Source organism: Danio rerio, chromosome 17 (assembly GCF_052040795.2).
Source record: "Danio rerio strain M-AB ecotype USA chromosome 17, GRCz13ab, whole genome shotgun sequence".
Taxonomy (NCBI): domain Eukaryota; kingdom Metazoa; phylum Chordata; class Actinopteri; order Cypriniformes; family Danionidae; genus Danio; species Danio rerio.
In genome coordinates, this window is record NC_141037.1 from 39,957,175 (window position 1) to 39,976,980 (window position 19,806).

The following is a 19,806-nucleotide window of genomic DNA, read 5'->3' on the forward strand; positions in this document are numbered from 1 at the left end:
CGGGAGCGGAAGAATGATGGCGGCGGACGGCGAAAGACGCGGTGCGTGTGCTGCAAGTAAACAAGAGCAAAGCAGAAGCCAGATTTCACTTCATGCAAGACAAAGGGATGCTTTCAGAGACTGCGTTGCCTCTATTGTCGACTCCCTCGCTGAGCTTGGAGTAAAGGTTTGTTTAAAAGCAAATTCTGCCACGGTGTCACTGTTTGGGATAGAGCTCTTAACAGTCATATTTGTAACGTTATTTCATTTGAGATGCCAAAAGCTAAATATGTAACGTTAAATTATGGAACTTTTCCGAAGTAACAAGATCACCCATGTCGTAAAATTATATGATTTGTCCGCGCTAATATGATTTGTTTCAATCACTTAGATAATTTGTCTGTACTTGTCTGCAATAAGTTGTAATATGCAATATTTCCACTGTCACTGCTGAAATAATCAGCCTGTCCTGGAGTTTTTATAATGGTCTCATATGTTTCTTTTCTGGATTTTTATTCAATTTTTAGCTGGTTTTACTCCCTGCCTCCCCAGCTGACAAGTGCCTAAAATCTTACTACTCATTTAACAAACCATATTGACCAGCGAAATAAACCACCTAGTCTGTTTTAGGCATCTTTTCTGCATTGACAATTTAGAAACCACAACAACAACAAAAAACTGTCTTATTTTCCAGTTAAAAATAGATGATAACGCATTGAAAATCAGTGCCAATGTCAACAATGTGAACATCTGTGAGCTTCAGCCATCTCATGTGCACTCCTGTTTACAACAGCACATCTCCAAACTACAGGTAAACAGAGTCATGTGCATTATAACATTTACTAACACACATAGCTGATTTTTTAAGTATAAAGATATCTTCTGAACCTTTAAATAGATCTTGTAAGTGAATTTTGTTTGCCATTTATTTGTTTACTTATCTGTAATGAACCTTATCCAGAGAATTGGTGAACATTTGTTTCCACAATGGAATAAAAAATTAAACCCATTATGTCACAATTGTAATTCAGAGAATATCATCAGTATTGCCAGAAGGAAACATGATATATTATTGGTGGAAAAGTCAGAATTTTATAATGCTATTTAATATTTTATCTTGCATTTTGACTTTTTATGTTAGAATAGGGACTTTATTGCCCACAAATCTTCATTTGTATCTCACATTTTTGATAAAACGTTTAAATTACAAGATATAAATTATTATAAACGAAGTCAAAACCATTTGAAACCCTGAGATGCAGAGTAACAATACTGAAAATAGTCAGAATTACGAGATAATGTTCATCATTTTCAGTTGCAAGTATCAAATCACAATGCGTTGAAGAAAAGTCACAGTTATCCTTACTTATTTGTTTTTTCTTTGGTGGAAACAAGCTTTTGCTGCAATGTTTTTATTTTATGAAATTAAGGCTTTGAGGGATAGAAAGTAAGTGCACTCTTTTAGTTGATCATTAAAATATATAAAATACATAGTACTGACTCATGTTTATTTATAATTAATCACATCCAAATTCAAAGCTTGTGTGTGTGTGTGTGTGTGTGTGTTTGTGTGTATGCATGTATGTATGTAAGTGTGTGTGTGTGTTTGTGTTCGCGTGTGTGTGTGTGTGTGTGTGTGTGTGTGTGTGTATATATATATATATATATATATATATATATATATATATATATATATATATATATAAATATATATATATATAAATATGCTATTTATTAAATTTTTTTGAGAAAATGTTTATTTACATTTACATATAAAATATATATAATATTTTTTATTGTAAAATTAAGTTTTATGTATATGTGTGTTTTAAATATGCATACTACACACACACATATATATTATGTTACAACGTATTTATATTTTGGTCACGGTTTACTACGATTAATCGTTGCCCTGCACTATTAAATTCATATTATGCAAGTGGAATAATGTTGTTTCCTGAATAATGTTCTTAAAATGTAAATATGTTCAGTGTTTTTTGCAAAACAAAAACTGACAGGGCAAAATGAATCCTTTGTCCTTCAAGATGGTTCTCTGATTAGCTTATCAGCGTTTTTTTTTTTTTTAAATGTATATGACCAGCATTACTGCACATTATCTTCTGACTCCTTGCTAAGACACAGTTTATCATTATAAAGACACTGTAAGACTGTCTTTTACCACATTGTTTTTTTTTTATTAACCTTCTGCTTCTAGTCGGTCTCTGAGAGTTTGAAGCAGATAGTGGAGTCTGAGGCAAATAACTGTACAAGTTCCAACCCAGACATCGGTGAAAGGAAAGAAACTGCACATACATCTGAGCAGATGTTTACTGATGATCCTCTTACATCTGACCACTGTGCTGCCCTTGAGGATCGAAACAGGACTCAAATCGATGATAACGTGCAGATCAAGGCTGCTAAATCAGAGGTAAATTTATCACTTCAAAATGTAGGCATATTTTACACAAATCACAGTTGTATTTATTGGAATATTTAAACAAGTAAGTGATCATATGAATATTTACAAATTGGGGTAAAACGTAGTGGTTTTGAAGGATAGTTGCAAAATATAAAGATTAAAAATGACAATTAATGACAATTTTTTATTATTATTATTATTATTATTTTTTTTTGGAGCATCCGTTATGTAGTGTTTTTATATGTCATCAAATGATTCCTATTCGAAATATGTTTGGCACCGATGACGTAGTGGTTAGTGCATCAACAAATGCACTCACGGCGGTGATCACGGCGACCTGAGTTCGATTTCCACCTTGAGGTCCAATGCCGACCCTTCCTCTTTCTCTCTGCTCCCCATGCTTTCTTGGTAATAGTCTCTACTGTCCTGTTTGTTGATAGTAAAAACTCTGAAAAAATTATTATTAAAAAAAGAAATATGTCTGGCAAAGTTGTTTTGATACATAAACCATTGTTTCAGTGAATTAAATTTTAGTGTGCATCTTCTAAAAATCTTAATAAAATGTGCTTTACATTATTTTAATAACGCATTTTAATTAAGAAAAATATTACCCTTTTATTTTCTAATCAAATCAAATCTAACCAAATAATTTTGTCATAATATTATAAAACATATATATATATATATATATATATATATATATATATATATATATATATATATATATATATATATATATATATATATATATTTTTTTTTTTTTTTTTAATATATATATATATATATATATATATATATATATATATATAGTTTAAATCAAAATGTCAAATGTAAAATCTTTTTTCATCCAAGAGCTATTTTCAGTTTTAATGCAGTAAGTCATAAGTACATTGCTACGTATTAAGATAATTTATTTAGTTGAATAGTTTATTGTTTTCATTTTTATTTACCAATGATTATTGTTAGTCTGAACATTTATTTTTGTGTGTTAAAGCAATCTCTTCTCCCAAAACACAATTAAAGTCAATTGCTTGACAGTCAGAATGTATTATTTGCATGTAATCTGCCCCAGTTGGTCAGTCATATGCAGTGTGAATTGCCATCTGTGGACAGACAGTTGAGAATGAATGAAAGGCTCCTTCACCACTTTTCCTTCAGAAAGAAACAAATAGCCACCCACTTTGAGAGTCCTGAGAGAGGTCCTGGTCCTTGCAACGTTATGAAGTGGATGTTCATTACACGCTGAAATTGCATGTGGGCGAAGGACAAGGAGGCCCTCATTTTTATTGCTTATTTATTTACAGTCACTGTAATAAAAGGCCCAAGCAAATCACAACTATCTGAAACGGTTACGTGTGAGAAATATTTTGATTTTTGGAATAATTGTGTCCACCCTGGTCACTTGTTAGTCATGCAGCCCGTACGGCCTAGCGGTCCTCATTATAACTAAACAGCAAAAAAGAAGACAGTGAATTGATTTTTTTGTTCTTCAATAGCTCATCAGCCTGACCCTCATTGCTCTCTCTCTCCTCATTTTCTCAGATTGAACGTAGGATATCTGCATTTATAGAGCGCAAACAGCTGGAGATCAATGAAAACAATGTGAGGGAGTTTTGCAACGTGATCGACTGCAATCAGGGTGAGAATGGGAGGGTATGGGCGGCAGGGGGGTGGTCAAAGGTATACTGCACAACAATTGCCAATGTTTGTAAGAGTGCTGATTTTCACTGACGTGAGGTCAGAATTCAACTGTCATTTTCACAGAAAATTCTACAAATAAAATCTATTATTGTTAGTGCTGTCAAACGGTTAACTATATAAATAATCCAAAATAAAAGTTTGTATTTACATAACATTCATGGCAGTTTTTCTGAGGCTTTTTAAATGTTAAATTCATATCAACATTATATCTTCATTTATTTATTTTATTTTCAGCTTAGTCCCTTTATTAAACAGTGGTCGCCACATCAGAATGAATATATATATGTATATACACACACACACACACACACAAACACACACACACACACACACACACACTTAAACAAGGCATTTACGCCCATAGAACTTGCACTCACTGGATGTTTCCTTTTTCAGACCAAGTAGTAACATATCAGAAAACCCTTTAAATCAGCAGCTTTCTATCCTGATCCTGGGAATCCACATTTGTACTGAGCATCTTATACACACTCAGTACAGCAACTACACCCATTCTTGTCTACAATATTATTTAGAAAAACTGTTTTGATCCACTTCAAACGTTGACAATTATATATACATATAAGCCATTTTCACCTATATAACTTGCACTAACTGGATGTTTTTTTTTTCAACCACTCTCTGTAAACCATAGAGACTGTAGGGCTTGAAAATTCCAGTAGATCAACAATTTCTGAAACACTCAACCATATTCAGAGTCCCTTACCCAAAACAGAATATTCTGTAATAATTTACTCACCCTTCACTTGATCCAAACCTGCTTCTGTTGAACGCAAAGATATTTTGAAGAAAGCTGGAAACTCATAGCCAATGACTATGGCCAGACAGAATCTGCGGACAATTTTTGCTATTTCTGCGGAGAATTTTGTAAAAAAAAAAAAAAATGTGTGGATTTATGTAGTATTATTTTAAGAATATCATTACTAATAACTTATTAAATGAAATACAAAATAATAGTTTTGTAACTTTTATTTAGGGTTTACAGTGCAAATCCATCTACATCCATTTATTTGGTAAACAAACCAAGTCTATCATATAATGTATCTACTAAAAGACAAAACAAATATTACTTTACAAACTGTATTGTAAACAACAGTCAATGTAGTCAATATTATTGCTGAAATGAATTTAAAAACTGATAAATATGAATTTACACGAGTACATAAATAGACTCAATGATGGGCCAAAAATCTGCGGATATCTGCACACCCAGATTCCTTATGAGCCTACTAATGACTTACAAGATATATTTTTCCTACTTTGGATGTCAACAGCAACTGTTTTTCAAAATATCTTTTTTTTTTGTGGGTGTGTTCAACCGAATAAAGAAACTCTTGTTTCTGTGAACAATCTCTTTAAATCAGGGGCTGATCAGTCCTGATTCTGGGGACCTACTGCTCTGCACATTTGTACAGATCATCTTATACACAGTCAGTACAGTTCTTAAACCTAATATAATGAGCTGATGGGATAATAATAAGGGATGAATAAAATGCGCAGAGTGGTGAATGTCCAAGACCAGGATTGAAATCGCTGATTTAAAGTGTGTGTCTTCCTCATTCTGATCCTCTGTTTGATCTTCAGCAGATCGTCTTGACCACACCTGCATGGCTATATGCATTTAGTTGCTGACATGTAATTGGCTAATTAGGTATTTGCATTAACAAGCAGCTGGAGAGGTGTACAGAATAAAGTGGCTGTTTAGAGTATGGCTGTGTTCCACTTCACTAGACACGTACAGGCAAATTCATGAGGAATTAGGAGTCCTCGCCTTAATTTTAATGCGCATTCCACTTTGTCAATAAGGACAAGGGAGGTTTACATGGACACACTCTTGACTCCTCGATTTTATACGAGGGTTCGAGTCTGCTTCAAGTGTACACTCCAGTACCTGTATATCCCACAATGCAATGCGAATGTCATCTCAATAGTGACTTGCATTCACAGTGTATATTAATTACCAAGTGTTCAAGGGTTTAGGGAACTCCATATTAACCCTTTCAGGTACTCTACCAGTTGTGGACACCTGTGTAACATAACCGATGACATACATCTATGTAAATGATATGGAGGAAAGTTAGAAAGTTAAGGGCATAATTTGGACTGGAATGCACCATATGTGTCGTTATGTTTGGTAATTTCACGTAATTCATGTGCTTTAGAATTCCATTAGGAACATAGCGAGCATTGATGCTGTCTGATTTGCATGGAGCATTGTGGGACATTTTAGGGAGGAAATGTTTTAGTGCACTGGAAGAATTTTTATTTATTTTTAATTTTTTTTTGTGGTTGAGACAGCTTCTTATACTGGCTAAATTCCTAACCAGTGCCCTGACTGCTAAACAAGTGGCGCAGGAGGTAGTGCTGTCTCTTCACAGCAAGAAAGTCGCTGGTTCGAACCTCGGCTCAGTTGCCATTTCTGTCTGAAGTTTGCATGTTCTCCCTGCGTTCGCGTGGGTTTCCTCTGGGTGCTCCGGTTTCCCCCACAGTATAAAGACATGCAGTACAGGTTAATTGGGTAGGCTAAATTGTCTGTTGTGTGTGTGTAAATGTGTGTGTGTGTGTGTGTGTTTTCCAGAGATGGGTTGCGGCTGGAAGGACATCCGCTGCGTAAATAAACTAGCTGGATAAGTTAGTGGTTCATTCCGCTGTGGCGATCCCGGATTAATAAAGGGACTAAGCCGACAAGAAAATGAAAGAATGAATATTACTGTTATAAGAAGCAGAGGTTTTATATTGCTTTTGCTGTACAAACTAACAATATCTTTTCCCTGTGTGGTGTGCAGAAGACAGCTGTGCAAGAACTGATGCAGTCTTTACACCATATCCTGGTTTCAAGAGTCATGTCAAAGGTGTGTTTTTTTTATGTGTATTTTCATTGTAAGGAAACTTAGTATTAGATAAGGTTATACTTATTTAAAACTGAATAATAAATATAACGACAGCCTGAATTTGAGTCCCGACTTGTGGACCTTTGCCATTCCCCCTCTTTCCAACGTCACTTCCTAACAATATCTACTGTCTTATCACAATAATTTAAGAGGGAAAAAAATAAAGAAATCATAGTATTAAATCATACAGTTGGTGAGGGGGGCTTGTAAATAACTCATGAAAGTATAAAGTTACGTTTAAAACCAAGCACACCATTGTTTTTCTTGTGAAGTTCCCAATGAGTTTATTAAGGTGTATCCATATAAATGGCCCACCCTGTATATTAAACAGCATAGCAGTAATTCGTGCTGTGGCCCTCACAGTGTAAATCAATATCAACACATTTGGTCAATTCTTGAAGCATTAATTGGCGTTTGTTTGCAGTGACTCGTGTTATAAATACATACGGACCCCAAACCAGAGGGGCACATGCTGATCTGGGAGAGCAGCCGCAGGGATCCATCAACCGAGACTGTGGAAACTCTGCCGTTGAGGAGAGGCTCCACAACATGGAATCTCACCTTAAACTTCCACCAGGTAGATTTGATTCCATAGAAGAACAAGTGGAAGTTAATTCATTTATTTGTGCTGTTTTTCACAATGTGAAACTGCTACTGTTACTGTATCTGTCTCTTTGCAGGTCCAGTTCCACAAAGCGTTTATCAGCGACTAAAGAAACTTGAAGATCGAATTCTGGAGCTCGAGGGTCTTTCCCCGGAGTACTTCCACTCCACAGTAAGTGGTGGGAAAAAAAGCGAGAGAGAATGTATGTGTGTCCTTGTTTGTTGGAGGAGTGGAAGATCAGATATTGAATTAGTCTGTTCATCTTAGCGGTGTCATTCCTCAAGTTCTACACTCTTTGAGCATCCACCGTATCTTATGAACAGAGAACCAGACATTGAGGGATTGTGATAGGGGGTTTTGTGTTCGATTTTTAAACAAATTGTCAGTATGATTCTATTTGAAAAGTATAATAGAGAAATTCATATAGAGAGAAGGTAAATACTGAAAACACTGCAAGCTTTATTCATACCTTAATATGTATGTAGTTAACGAAGCCACACTATTGACACAAAGCATGCAGGATCTATAATTAAATAGTCTTTTTGTGGTTAACATTATTCACATATATTAATCAATATCACAGTTTGATTAGCTGGAGTTCATTTATTTATCCGTGACATTTTTTGTTAGCAGTTTGCATGTTTAGGATTGGATTCTGTTTATCGGTCTGCATTAATGTGTTACAGAAATCATGTGGACTTAGCTACAGAGAATGTAGAAATGCTAGTGATAGTATATAGCGCAATGTGTGTATCCGCAATGGTCATATTGCAAAATTAGATTAAATAAAGATTAAAAGATTTAATTTAAAGATTTTAAATTATTTGTACAATAATCATGTTACGTTCCGTTCCATTGTCTTTGATTACTTTAACTCTCCCCAGAAAACCAGAAAGCACGGTTTATTTTCACAGTTTATTATTAATCTTCCCAAACAGAGCTATTAAAAATCATCTGGTGAATTGATATTCATATCACAATATACATCGCAGCAAAACAAAGTATGGTAATGTCCTTTTTTTTTCAATATCGTGCAGCCCTACTTCCGATGAAGCCTGGCTTATCTACCTTAAATTGCCTAATAAAAAAAGCAATCCATCACCCAAAAGTGAAAATTCTGTTATTATTTATAACCCTTTAATTTTTTAATACCTGATTGAGTTTCCTTCTATTGATTGAGCACAAAAGAAGATATTTTTAGTAGAGCTGTAAACCTGTAACAATTGGCTTTCATTGTATTTGTTTTTATTACAATGGAAGTCAATGGTTATCAGTTTTTAGCTTTATTCAGAATATCTTATTTAGTGTTTAAGAAAATATAGACGCTCATAAGGGTTTGGAACCACTTAAGGGTAAGTAGATGGTAAGTAATTTTTAGGTGAACTATCCTTTTAATAATATCTAAATATAATCAAAATATTAATTCAATAAAATTAATGTTAATTTGATAACATTGCATAAATTTTGGACTTGACTGGCATTAAAGGGATAAGTTCACCCAAAAAATGAATTGTCAGCCAGTTTCTTTCTTGTGTTCAGGTAGATATACTGAAGAATATTGAAAAAAGCAACCTTTGACTTCCATAGTATTTTTTTTTTGTTTGTTTCTCCTTTGAGTGGCAGTAGCTGTGCTTCCAGCCCCCTGTTTTAATGTCCATTTTGTAGTATTGCATGATAAACAAGTAATGGAAACACCAAATTTTAAATAAAAATCCCTTAATTTGCAAAGTTTTTTAGCTCACTTGGTGTGGTTTGGGACGAAAAATGGGAGAAGGAACATATTTGCCAAATAAACGACATAGCTAACATTACACCAGATGACCAATCAGTCTCCATTATTCTTGTTAAGTTTATTGTTGGTTAATAAAATAATATGGAGTCAACCTAGGGCCATATGTAGCAGAAAAGCAAAAAAGAAAGTATTGAGCAAAAAAAAAATAAATAAATAAATGCAAATCTTCAAAAATTGCTATTTTTGGGAAATAAAAATAAATTTTGCTAACTGCAAATACAAATCAAGAAGTGAAAAAAAAAAAACCTAAAATATTTGCAATTTAATTATTCTCTTTTCACTTTGTGCCCCTGATTTGACAAGGGGGCGGAGTCAAGGGAACTTTTGCGTTTACAGGTCTGGACCTACCTCCTTTTAAGCGATGTCATCACCTAGACACACAGCATCACAGAAATGGTCTTACACAGGGTGTCCGTGGGGTCTTCACAAGTATTAAAACTTGATAAATCAATGTAGACAAATTTAAGGCCCTTAAAAAGTATTACATTTTGTATCAGTATGCTAAAGTTTGCATGAATTTAATCTTTGAATATTGGGATGTTGTGTAGTTTTTCAGAATTCGATTAAATCCTGCTAGATTTGACATCACCCTGCTTTGTTTATTGCTATTGCCATGGAAACACTGTTATTCCTGCTGTTCTATAGGCGCCACCTGGCTTAGCATTTTAAATCAGTATATGAATAATGTATTCGTTTTACAATTAGTATTTAGTAGACTGTAAGTTAAAATGTTGCCGATGAGGTCTTAAAATGCATGGAAAGAGTCTTAAAAAAGGCCTTTAAAGGTATTAAATTTCATTCTCTGATTTTTGTATATACCCTGTCACAGCCCAGTAGGTCCGGTAAATGCCCAAGTTCCCTTGTCTCAATCTTCTTTTCACATCAGGGCCACAAAGTAAAACACGCAGAAACGAAAATTGAAAACAGCATCGCAAACTCACGGTTGACTAAAAAGTTAATCAAAATGAGCATTGCAATTGACTGTACGGGTTTTGTAAAGGCAATGCTGTAAAATTGTTTTGCAAATATATATCGTTTTTATTATTTTATATATATGCAAATACAAATCAAGCAGTGCTATATATATATATATATATATATATATATATATATATATATATATATATATATATATATATATATATATATATATATATATATATATATAGCACTGCTTGATTTGTATTTGCAGTTCTTGTTTTGTTTGCTAATTTTTTTTTCTTTAATTTGCATTTATTTATTTATTGTTTAAAACTTTATTTTGCAAGTATATATGTATATATGAGCCTAGATTGACTCCATATGATAACTTTGGAACATTTTTAGACACCCAGAATGCTGTTATTACGCAAATTAATGTTAGCATGCCCATTTTCTCTGTTTTCCACATTTCAAGAATGCATAAATGTTTTTTTGTTTTTTAGTTTGTAAAGCACGTGTCATGTTAAGGCAAGTGTTTCTCAACCACGTTCCCGAAGAGTCCCACCAGCACTGTATGTTTTGGATGTCCCTTTTGTCTGTCACACTCATTACAGGTTTTTCAGTCTCCGCTAATAAGCTGATGATCTGAATCAGGTGTGTTTGGTTAAGGAGACTTGGTAAATGTGCAGAGCTGGTTGTTCTCCAGGTTGAGAAACACTGTGTTAAGGTACCATAGCTTTATCCATTAATGAGACATGATACATACATACATATATATGATAAATGGCCTCTTTTGACCCATTTAGTAATATTTGTTTGTTTGTTGCCATTTCCACTGTTTGTTTTTTCCCACTGTACCACAACACGTCCTTCTCGCATGTGTTTCCTCTTGCGTTCACGACAGTTGGCCGGAGAGTTCTTCAAAACCATTAAAAGCTGATATGAGTGATATATATTTTTTTCGCTCACTTCAGAATTTGTTATCCCTGTCAGATTGTAGCCCATCAAAGTTAGCTGAGTAAGTGCTCTTGAACCGTTTCTACGCCTCCTCACACCAGCTTCACTTAGTTCAGTGCTGGGCTGAAAGCTAGCTGATTTCCATGTCCTTTACAATGTGTGTGTATGTGTGTGTGTGTGTGTGTGTGTGTCTGTCTGCATATTGCCAGTAAAGTGGGACATTGAGTGCCGTCAAATATGCTGATCTTCTTAGTTTGCGCCGCAGCTTTCAGCAAGTCGAATGAATTAATTGAACTCTACTGACCAGGGTGAGCGGATATCATGCATCTGCCAAGTGGGTCCATATGCACCCATGAAAAGTGATTAAAATGGAGATAAATTATGGGTAATAGATAAAAAGAGATAGACAGAACAAATGAAAGGGCCATTGGGTGACAGAAAAAATCCCAATGGCCCCCACTTAATACTATTAATCAGTGCAAGTCCATAGCGGCTCGGGTTTGTTGGCAGTGATTGAGTGATGCTGAAGGACATCTCCGTTTCATACTCTAATCATGTGCCGTTTCTGTCCACTTACGCTTGTCCTTGGTTCGGCTTTTTTGTTTTGGCTGCCATTACATTTTTCTCCCCTTTTTGCTGTATTTTTTTCCACCCCCTTGTGAAAGCAGCCTTGTAATAGTTTTTCTTTGTTTTTGTTTAGTCTGATATTGAGATAAATGCTGCAGCGTGTTTTTGAATGACGCCTGATGTGCATTGTTCATATAAATCAGCATTCGTTTCATGCTTTCATTTCTTTTTTTTCGCCCAGAATTACTCGCACAAACGACCTAAAGCCTCAATGTCGCAGGTAAGTTCCATTACTGATTCATTTGCGTTTTCATGGAGAGAAAAAAATACGAAGGTCCCGCTGTTGAAAGAGAAGGTATTAGCTGATGAAAACGCTCTTGTTTTCACAGAACTACAGTCTGGCTGAGCTCGATGGGAAGATCAGTGCCGTCAAAGCTGCCTTGATGAAGAAAAGCAACGAATTCCAGTCCGCAGACGCAGAGTTTTCATACTGACACATGCACTTTTACTTTCTATGTTTTATTTTTTTCTTTCTCCTAATGACTTCATCTTTTTGGTCATGTGTGCAACTATGATGATCACACATTTCAGAGAGTGTGTCAGTGAATATGTTATATCTATAAAATGTATGGAAAATGTTTTGTTTTTTACATAAATGTGTCGTTGTGTTTTTTTTTGTACACCGCTTATGTAAATAAATGTGCATCTGATTTGATGGTGTTTTTCTTATGTATTTTTCCCTCAGCTGATAGCAGCCCTCCAGTATTTTTAATTTTCTTTGGAAAATGTATTCATCTTCTGAATGTGCAGTGTATTGGGTCACAAGGTTTATTGGTAACACTTTTTAATAACACTATGAATCAATTATTAAGCATTAGCATATATTGAATTCATTTTGTTAAGCTTTAACTCAACATTACTAGATGTTAGTAAGCAGTTTATAACTGCAGCTACCAATGCTGTATTCTGTACTTATAAGCACATTTATAATGTGCTTAATAATTGTACTTTCGTACTTTGTTAATGATTTATTTTTCATTACTAAATTAAGTATTGCATTATTTACAAACCAGTTATTTAAGCTTGGTGTTTTTTTCATTTAAGTTGGTGTTTTTTTAATAGCATTCAGAATGAGTATTTAGATAAACATAATTCTTATTATTAAGGCGTATATGAATAGTTAAGTTAATTTGTATATTAATAAATGCTTTGTTTACTCCACTACATCCAGTTTTGTCACCTAATCTAAAGTGAGGGCTATTAATGCTTTATAAATCCATTATAAATGCCAATTAAAGGGTCAGTTAAATTCTAAACAAGGAAAAAGAAAATAAATGATTATGTTTATTTATTTTTATTCATTTGAAGATACTATGTACAGAAACTGTATCAAATTAAAAATAAATCTTTGCAACCTTATCTAAAATAAAATTTCTGTACAGTTTAACCATCACTAAATAAGATTTAAACGTTGCATCATCATTTATTGTTAAATTATTATATTGTAGTTTTTTATCCAATTTTATGTTGTATTTGGATAACTCCTGTTATTTTGCAATGTTTAAACTTTACTGTAATTTTATTTTTTAAATAAGACCGCAAAGATTATTGTTCATTTGATACTGAGCCTTGTCGTTTATTAGGGATTTATGAAGCATAAATAGTCCTCAGTTTAGATTTAGTCACAAAACTGGATGAAGTTGAGTTAATACAACATTTATTAACATACATGGTAAGCGTTACTATAATGCCTAAATAATAATATATATATAAACGTTGATTTGAATAGTTTATTAATCATTTATTAACTTATTCTGTATGATTCTAAAAACCTGCAACTATGCTTAAATAACTGGTTTGTAAATAATGCAATACTTAATTTAGTAATGAAAAAATTAATCCTTACCAAAGTATGAAAGTACAATTATTACGCACATTATAAATGTGCTTATAAGTCAAGAGTCCAGCATTTGTAACTGTAATTATAAACTGCTAACTAAAGTCGATTAATGTAGAGTTAAAGCTTAACAAATGATGAATTTACTGTATGCTAATGCTTAATAAATGTTCATAGTGTGCATTATAAAGTGTTGCAGGTTTGGTATTATAATTACTAAACCCCATGAAACATAATTTAAAGAATTAAACACTAAAGTATAAAATATTAAAACAATACCACCAACAACAAAATCTCTGATATTAAAATAACATTGGAATTTCAATTTATTTTAGCCAATCTGTATTATCAGAATTACATTCAACTGTAAATTCAGTAGTAGCTCTCATTTTTAACTGTATATAGCTGTGTTAAAAAAAAAACAGAGAGCATGAATTTAAAAAAAGAGAAACAATATTATTTCCAGGATCAGTTATATTCTTGTATGGCACTTTTTAAAATAATTTTTATATTCTTTTATATAAATTTTATAATAAAAATGTATATTCTAATTTTTATTATTAGCTACAGAGCTCTGCATAATTGAGTACACACTATTTTGAAAATGAATATTTGTATCCATTTCTCATTAAATATAGGCAATGTATTTTGGTGCATTTAAACAGAACAGATTTATTAAACAGATATATTTTTATTAAAATAGTAATTTAGTCTCCAAACATATTTAGAAATTGAAAGATAATACAATTAAATTCAAGCTAAATATTGCGGAAAAAAATACAAACTACAATATCGCAACAAAATATTCCAAAATTTTCTGCTTTTCTTGATTTTTCCTCTTTTTACATTTTTTTTCTATAACATATAAATTTGGGTGTACTATTTTTTTGTACCGTTATCATAAGTTATTTTGTTAAATGAGCTTCAGATTTGGCTTTACAGACTAGTCTAATGTATATGCACAAAATATAATTTTGTATAGCTTCCTATTAAAAATATGAATCTAAAAGATAGATTTGTGAGGGGTGCACTTATATATGCTGAGCACTGTAAATGAACACTAATAAACTGGATAAAAAGATCAAAATGGCACCATCATACAGTTTTATAAGGATACACAAATCCCTGCCTCAAATTCTATTTAGTGGAAAATGCTGTCCATTTTTGTCTGTCTATTTTAAGAAATATCTGAAGCATAATTGTTAGGCAGTCATGCCAGCGAGAGGTCCATGAATATGTTAACATGTTAAAAACGATCTACGATTATTACATGTGATTGAGGGTAGTGGTGACTGCTTAAAGAAAATGTGAATGTGATTGCAAGCGGCAGGCAGTTTGAGCATGCAGCAGTGGCTGCTGTGACTCACAGATTTCATCATCTCTGGCCTCTCCATGGAACTTCACTGCATTAATGGTTAAAGGTTTATTAAAATTGGAAAGGGCAAATACTTTCTGAATATTTGAATAAAACAATTTAGATATCAAATATGACAACTGAGAAAATGCTGAAATTTGGATGTGGATTTGAATAAAGTCAATAATTTTTTACATTTGTTTTATAACGGTCTAAAAGCATTGTTTCTAAATTAAAATATTTTTTCAAACATTTTTTTTTTTTTTTTTTTACAAAATTACCGCTGTTTGCTTGTAATGTATTGCCTGGTCATCTACATTTTCCTGGACATAGAAGGCCAGGCAATACATTACAAATTATTAGACAACACAAATCATACATAATAAACTGCGCACAAATATGCCAACTATAGGGCGTTGTTGTTGTTGTTCTTGTCGTCGTTGGTTTAATAATTTAACAGCAATTGGGACAAAATATTTAAACAATTCGATTTACACATCAAGATCATCAATCACCTCCCTGAGAGGGTAATAATTTGCTCAGAATAACAATTTTTTTAATTTTTTTTGATTGAAAACTGGGGTTATTTCACCAAAAACTTTTTTTGTAACTCTTCTGAAGTTGTCCAAATGAATTATATGTCTGAAAGCATGTTACTTTTAAATTTATACAAATTAGGATGCTCTAATTGACTACTTTGTTATTGCAAATTTGTAAGAAATGTTATGAGTATTTAAATAAGAATAAGTGGCCTCGAAATGACATTTTAATCAGAAATATAACCATAACCTGTAAATCAGGAGAATCATTTTTTGGTCCCCAAAATAACATTTACACAGAATCAGCGCATATGTCAATGACATGAGTGTGCGTATACAGTAAATGACCGATTTTTTTTCTCCCAACAGAAGACATTTGCACACATCACAAAAGGCATGTTTGGCTCTCGCTGTACCTCGATCCCCTGTTCCCCTCAGCTCAGGCCCACATTCACAATCCCCACAACTCCATCATGACAGGTAATTAAAACTGCCTGAGTGAAGGCTTGTCAAAACACAGGACTTGTAGGAATTCACTGTGTGAGGGCTGCGATCTGTTGTAACAGTGAAGTGGGAAGCAGAAGCTGACTCCTCCAGGTGTCCTGCCAAACCTCTTTAATTTTTGCTCCAGCTTTCTGAGCCCAAAAAAGGCCCGCAATGCACCCTGGGAGGTGTGTACTTGAAGAGTAACAAAGCAAACGGGGGGAGTCATCCATTGTTACCCCTCAGGTTTTGTCTCAGGCTGAGACCCTTATGTAGCTTAAGAGAACAAATTGGCCTGACAATAACAAATGGATTATAAAAGTGAATTAAGGCCTTTGTTCTGAAGGATGGCTCCACAGTGTCCGTTTGTTTCTCTGGTCATTAAGCTGAGAACGCAAGCAGGTGAAGTAAATCTAAATCCAGGACTGTCTGTCCCTGTCCTTACATGACATATTTGACAGATTGATTGATTTTTTGAGTACTCGAGTAGTGTTTTATGTTTTAATTAAAAGTATTTCATCAATGCAAAATTGCTAAATATTTGTTTTACCTGCTACAGATATACATTTCATGAGGCTATATACAGTTAAAGACAAAAATAGAAGCCTTTTGTGAATTTATTTAAGTGCTGGTGAATGTAGAGTCTTTTAATATTCTCAATGTTATAGTTTTATAATTAATTTCTAATGTTAATGACAGCTATTAAATGACGATTATTACTATTATTTCATATTTTGCCATGATGGCATTACTTAATATTTTTCTAACTGTATTTATAGATACTAGCATTCAGCTTATTTGTGTAAGTGCAATTTAACTAGGTTATTAGGTTAATTAGACAAGTTATTAGGCAAGTTATTGGACAAAAGTGGTTTGGTCTGTAGCCAATCAATCAAAAATACATGATTAAGGACTAATAAAATTGACAAAAATACATATAAAAACTGCTTTTTCCAGAAAATAACATAAAAAGGAAACACTAGGATATTTATCCTTAGGAATGCTTAGGAAATGAGACCTTCCTCAACTTCCTAGTTCATCTTTAAAAATCTGTAGACCAATTTTTATGTCAAGGAAACGAAGTGATGTTTACACACACTTTGCTTTATGACACATGAAACAAATGCTTATACAATATTCATAATATTATGTAAAGAAAGGGATCCATTAAAGCTATAGTCTCAAATATACTTTATTGTTTTAGAATAATCTATATAAATAACTGTTTTTGACAGTGTCATTTTAATAAACTTCATGATTCAGAATAACAGCACTTATTCAGAAATAGCCATATTGATTGATTAGATATTTTCTATGTTATTTTATTTTCTTTTTGAGAGGAAAGAGAGTTGCACATATTTTAGCCTGATCTCACGAGAAAACGTAAGTATTTAACGTTTTTGCCAGTTTAGTGGCAAATTCGTACGAGTTCAGTCGTACGAAATTGTGCGATTTTAAAAAGGAGGCGTGGCACCTAACCCCACCCCTAAACCCAACCTTCATTGGAGGATGAGCAAATCGAACTAAATTGTAAGAATTAGATCGTATGAGTTCATACAAATAAGCTACTAAATCAAAAAGTTACGAATTGCTGTGAGATTGTGTTGCATATTTACATGTCAAAATGTTGCTCTCAGCTGTGTGGATGGCATCTTGATACTCACCAGCCTGATCTCACGAGAAAACTTAACTATTGTACATATTGTCAGAATAGTGGCTAATTCATACGATTTAATTTATATGAAAACATGTAATTTTAAAAAAGAAGGCCCCAAACTTCACCTCTAACTCTACTCATTGGAGGATGAGCAAACTCAACACAATCTCATGGCAACTCGAAACTTTTTGATTTAGTGGCTAATTTATATGAATTCGTACAATCACATTTGTAGTATGATTTGCTCATCCCCCATTGACAGGCGAGTTAAGGGTTGAGGTTGGTTGCCATGCCTCCTTTTAAACATTTTACCTTTTGGTATGACTAAACTCATAATTAACAAATTTGTATGAATCTGTACGAATTAGCCACTAAACTGACAAAACAAAAAAAATTGTTATGTTTCCTTGTGAAATAAGACTGGCAATTCATACTAAAATGTATGAATGAGATAAGAATTAGCCACTATTCAAAAATTGGGTTGGTTTATTGCTGCAAAGCATTTACAATTATTTTTTTTTTTTTACTTCCAATCAAAGAATGGAAACTAACTTTGCCCTGAGTGTAAAATCTTTTTCGCTTTGAAATTCACTTTATGGCCAGTGGTGTTGCTAAAAACCACATCACATTATAACCTCTGCAAAATTTGTTTTTGTAGCAATGCCAAATAATAACCAGCCTGATCTCACAAGGTAACGTGTCTATTCTACGTGTTGTCAGTTTAGTGGCTGATTCATATGAATTCTTAGAGTTCAGTTGTACGAAAATGTGCTATTTTTAAAAGGAGGCATGGCCCCTAAACCCAGCCGTCATTGGGGGATGAGCAAATCGTACTAAATTGTACGAATGAGATTGTATGAATTCATATGAATTAGCCACTAAATCAAAAAGAAACTTATTGAGATTATGTTGAAATAACACATTTTGTTTATACAAAGACTTCTTTTGTATTTACTTAAATATGAAGGATTTTCTTTTTTAATCTAAAGAACTATCGTCCAAACTTGGTCCAAAATGTTTAAGTTTCCATCAACAGAATAGCAGTGGGAATGATGTGTAGAGGCATACCAAATATTCAGCATATTATACAACCCAAAGAAGCCTTTAGAGCGGTCAATGGCTATATTCTCATGATTTTATAGGGACAAAGGGGAACATTTTGAGGCCCCCAGAGGATTAACTCCGATCCCCACCCCCATCCACTCCACTTCACCCAGCCATTCTATCTGTAGCAAAAGGTACTTCCGTCCTGATTCGTTTGCAGGTTTCTCTCTGTCACACACTTTCTCTCCCTTACGTTGGCTTTTACTATCTTTTCTGTTCTGCCTGTATGTGATTAAGACTTTTTTGCAAGTCTTAAGAAAAGCCAGTTAGGTTTTCTTTGCTTCTCCTATATTGTGCGAGGGAGAGACATGGACTCATAACCATTCATAACTCCCAAACTCTTAATGGGCTTCAACCCTCCAAAAAAAAAAGAAGGAAAGAAAGCTTTTTTTCCCCCTCTGCCTCTCTCCTGTGACTAGTCAGCTTCAGTCTTTCTTCCCCCATGGCTCTGTGTCAAAAAAGACTGTTGCTCGTTTGTGCGGGGAACAATAGCGAACAAGGCTGAATCTCTAGCGCTGAACAAAGGGAAGAAAACAGGTTTTTCATTCTGCAGAACATTAGATTCTGACACATTTTAGCATGGCAGTTTTTTTTTGAGTCCTGAGTGCAGTGGCTAGGCTCTTTAAAAAGGACCACCTGTTGGCTAGCAGGCTGCTCTTCATTACGCGAGCAACTATTATCACAGGGAGAGGAGCTCCACAGGGGAGATGTGAAGTTAACCCTGCCGGTCTGAGCCCGTACACTTCCTGCCATGCAGCAGGAAGTCACACGCTCATGCTGGCACAATGCATCGACTTCAAGAGGTGTCTGGATGTACTTCTTGATTTTCCAAGTTTTAATGGAATGTAGGTAAATCGTCAAGCCATGCTTGGTATTGGACATTTGTTTGACCTGCACTTTGGGAAAGTACTTCAGGCTAA

At 33.8% G+C, this 19,806-nt stretch overlaps 1 protein-coding gene across 1 annotated transcript; it reads left to right on the forward strand.

Annotated features, from left to right (window-relative positions):
- Nucleotide 1: 1 nt before the first annotated feature.
- On the forward strand, nt 2–12,566 carry mbip (MAP3K12 binding inhibitory protein 1). The gene is given in 9 exon segments (NM_001256179.1): nt 2–166; nt 674–790; nt 2,198–2,410; nt 3,944–4,040; nt 6,907–6,972; nt 7,436–7,588; nt 7,692–7,786; nt 12,094–12,132; nt 12,242–12,566. Coding segments are annotated over 9 exon segments (1,038 nt in total). The 5' UTR covers nt 2–13; the 3' UTR covers nt 12,347–12,566.
- The last annotated feature ends 7,240 nt before the right edge of the window (nt 12,567–19,806 follow it).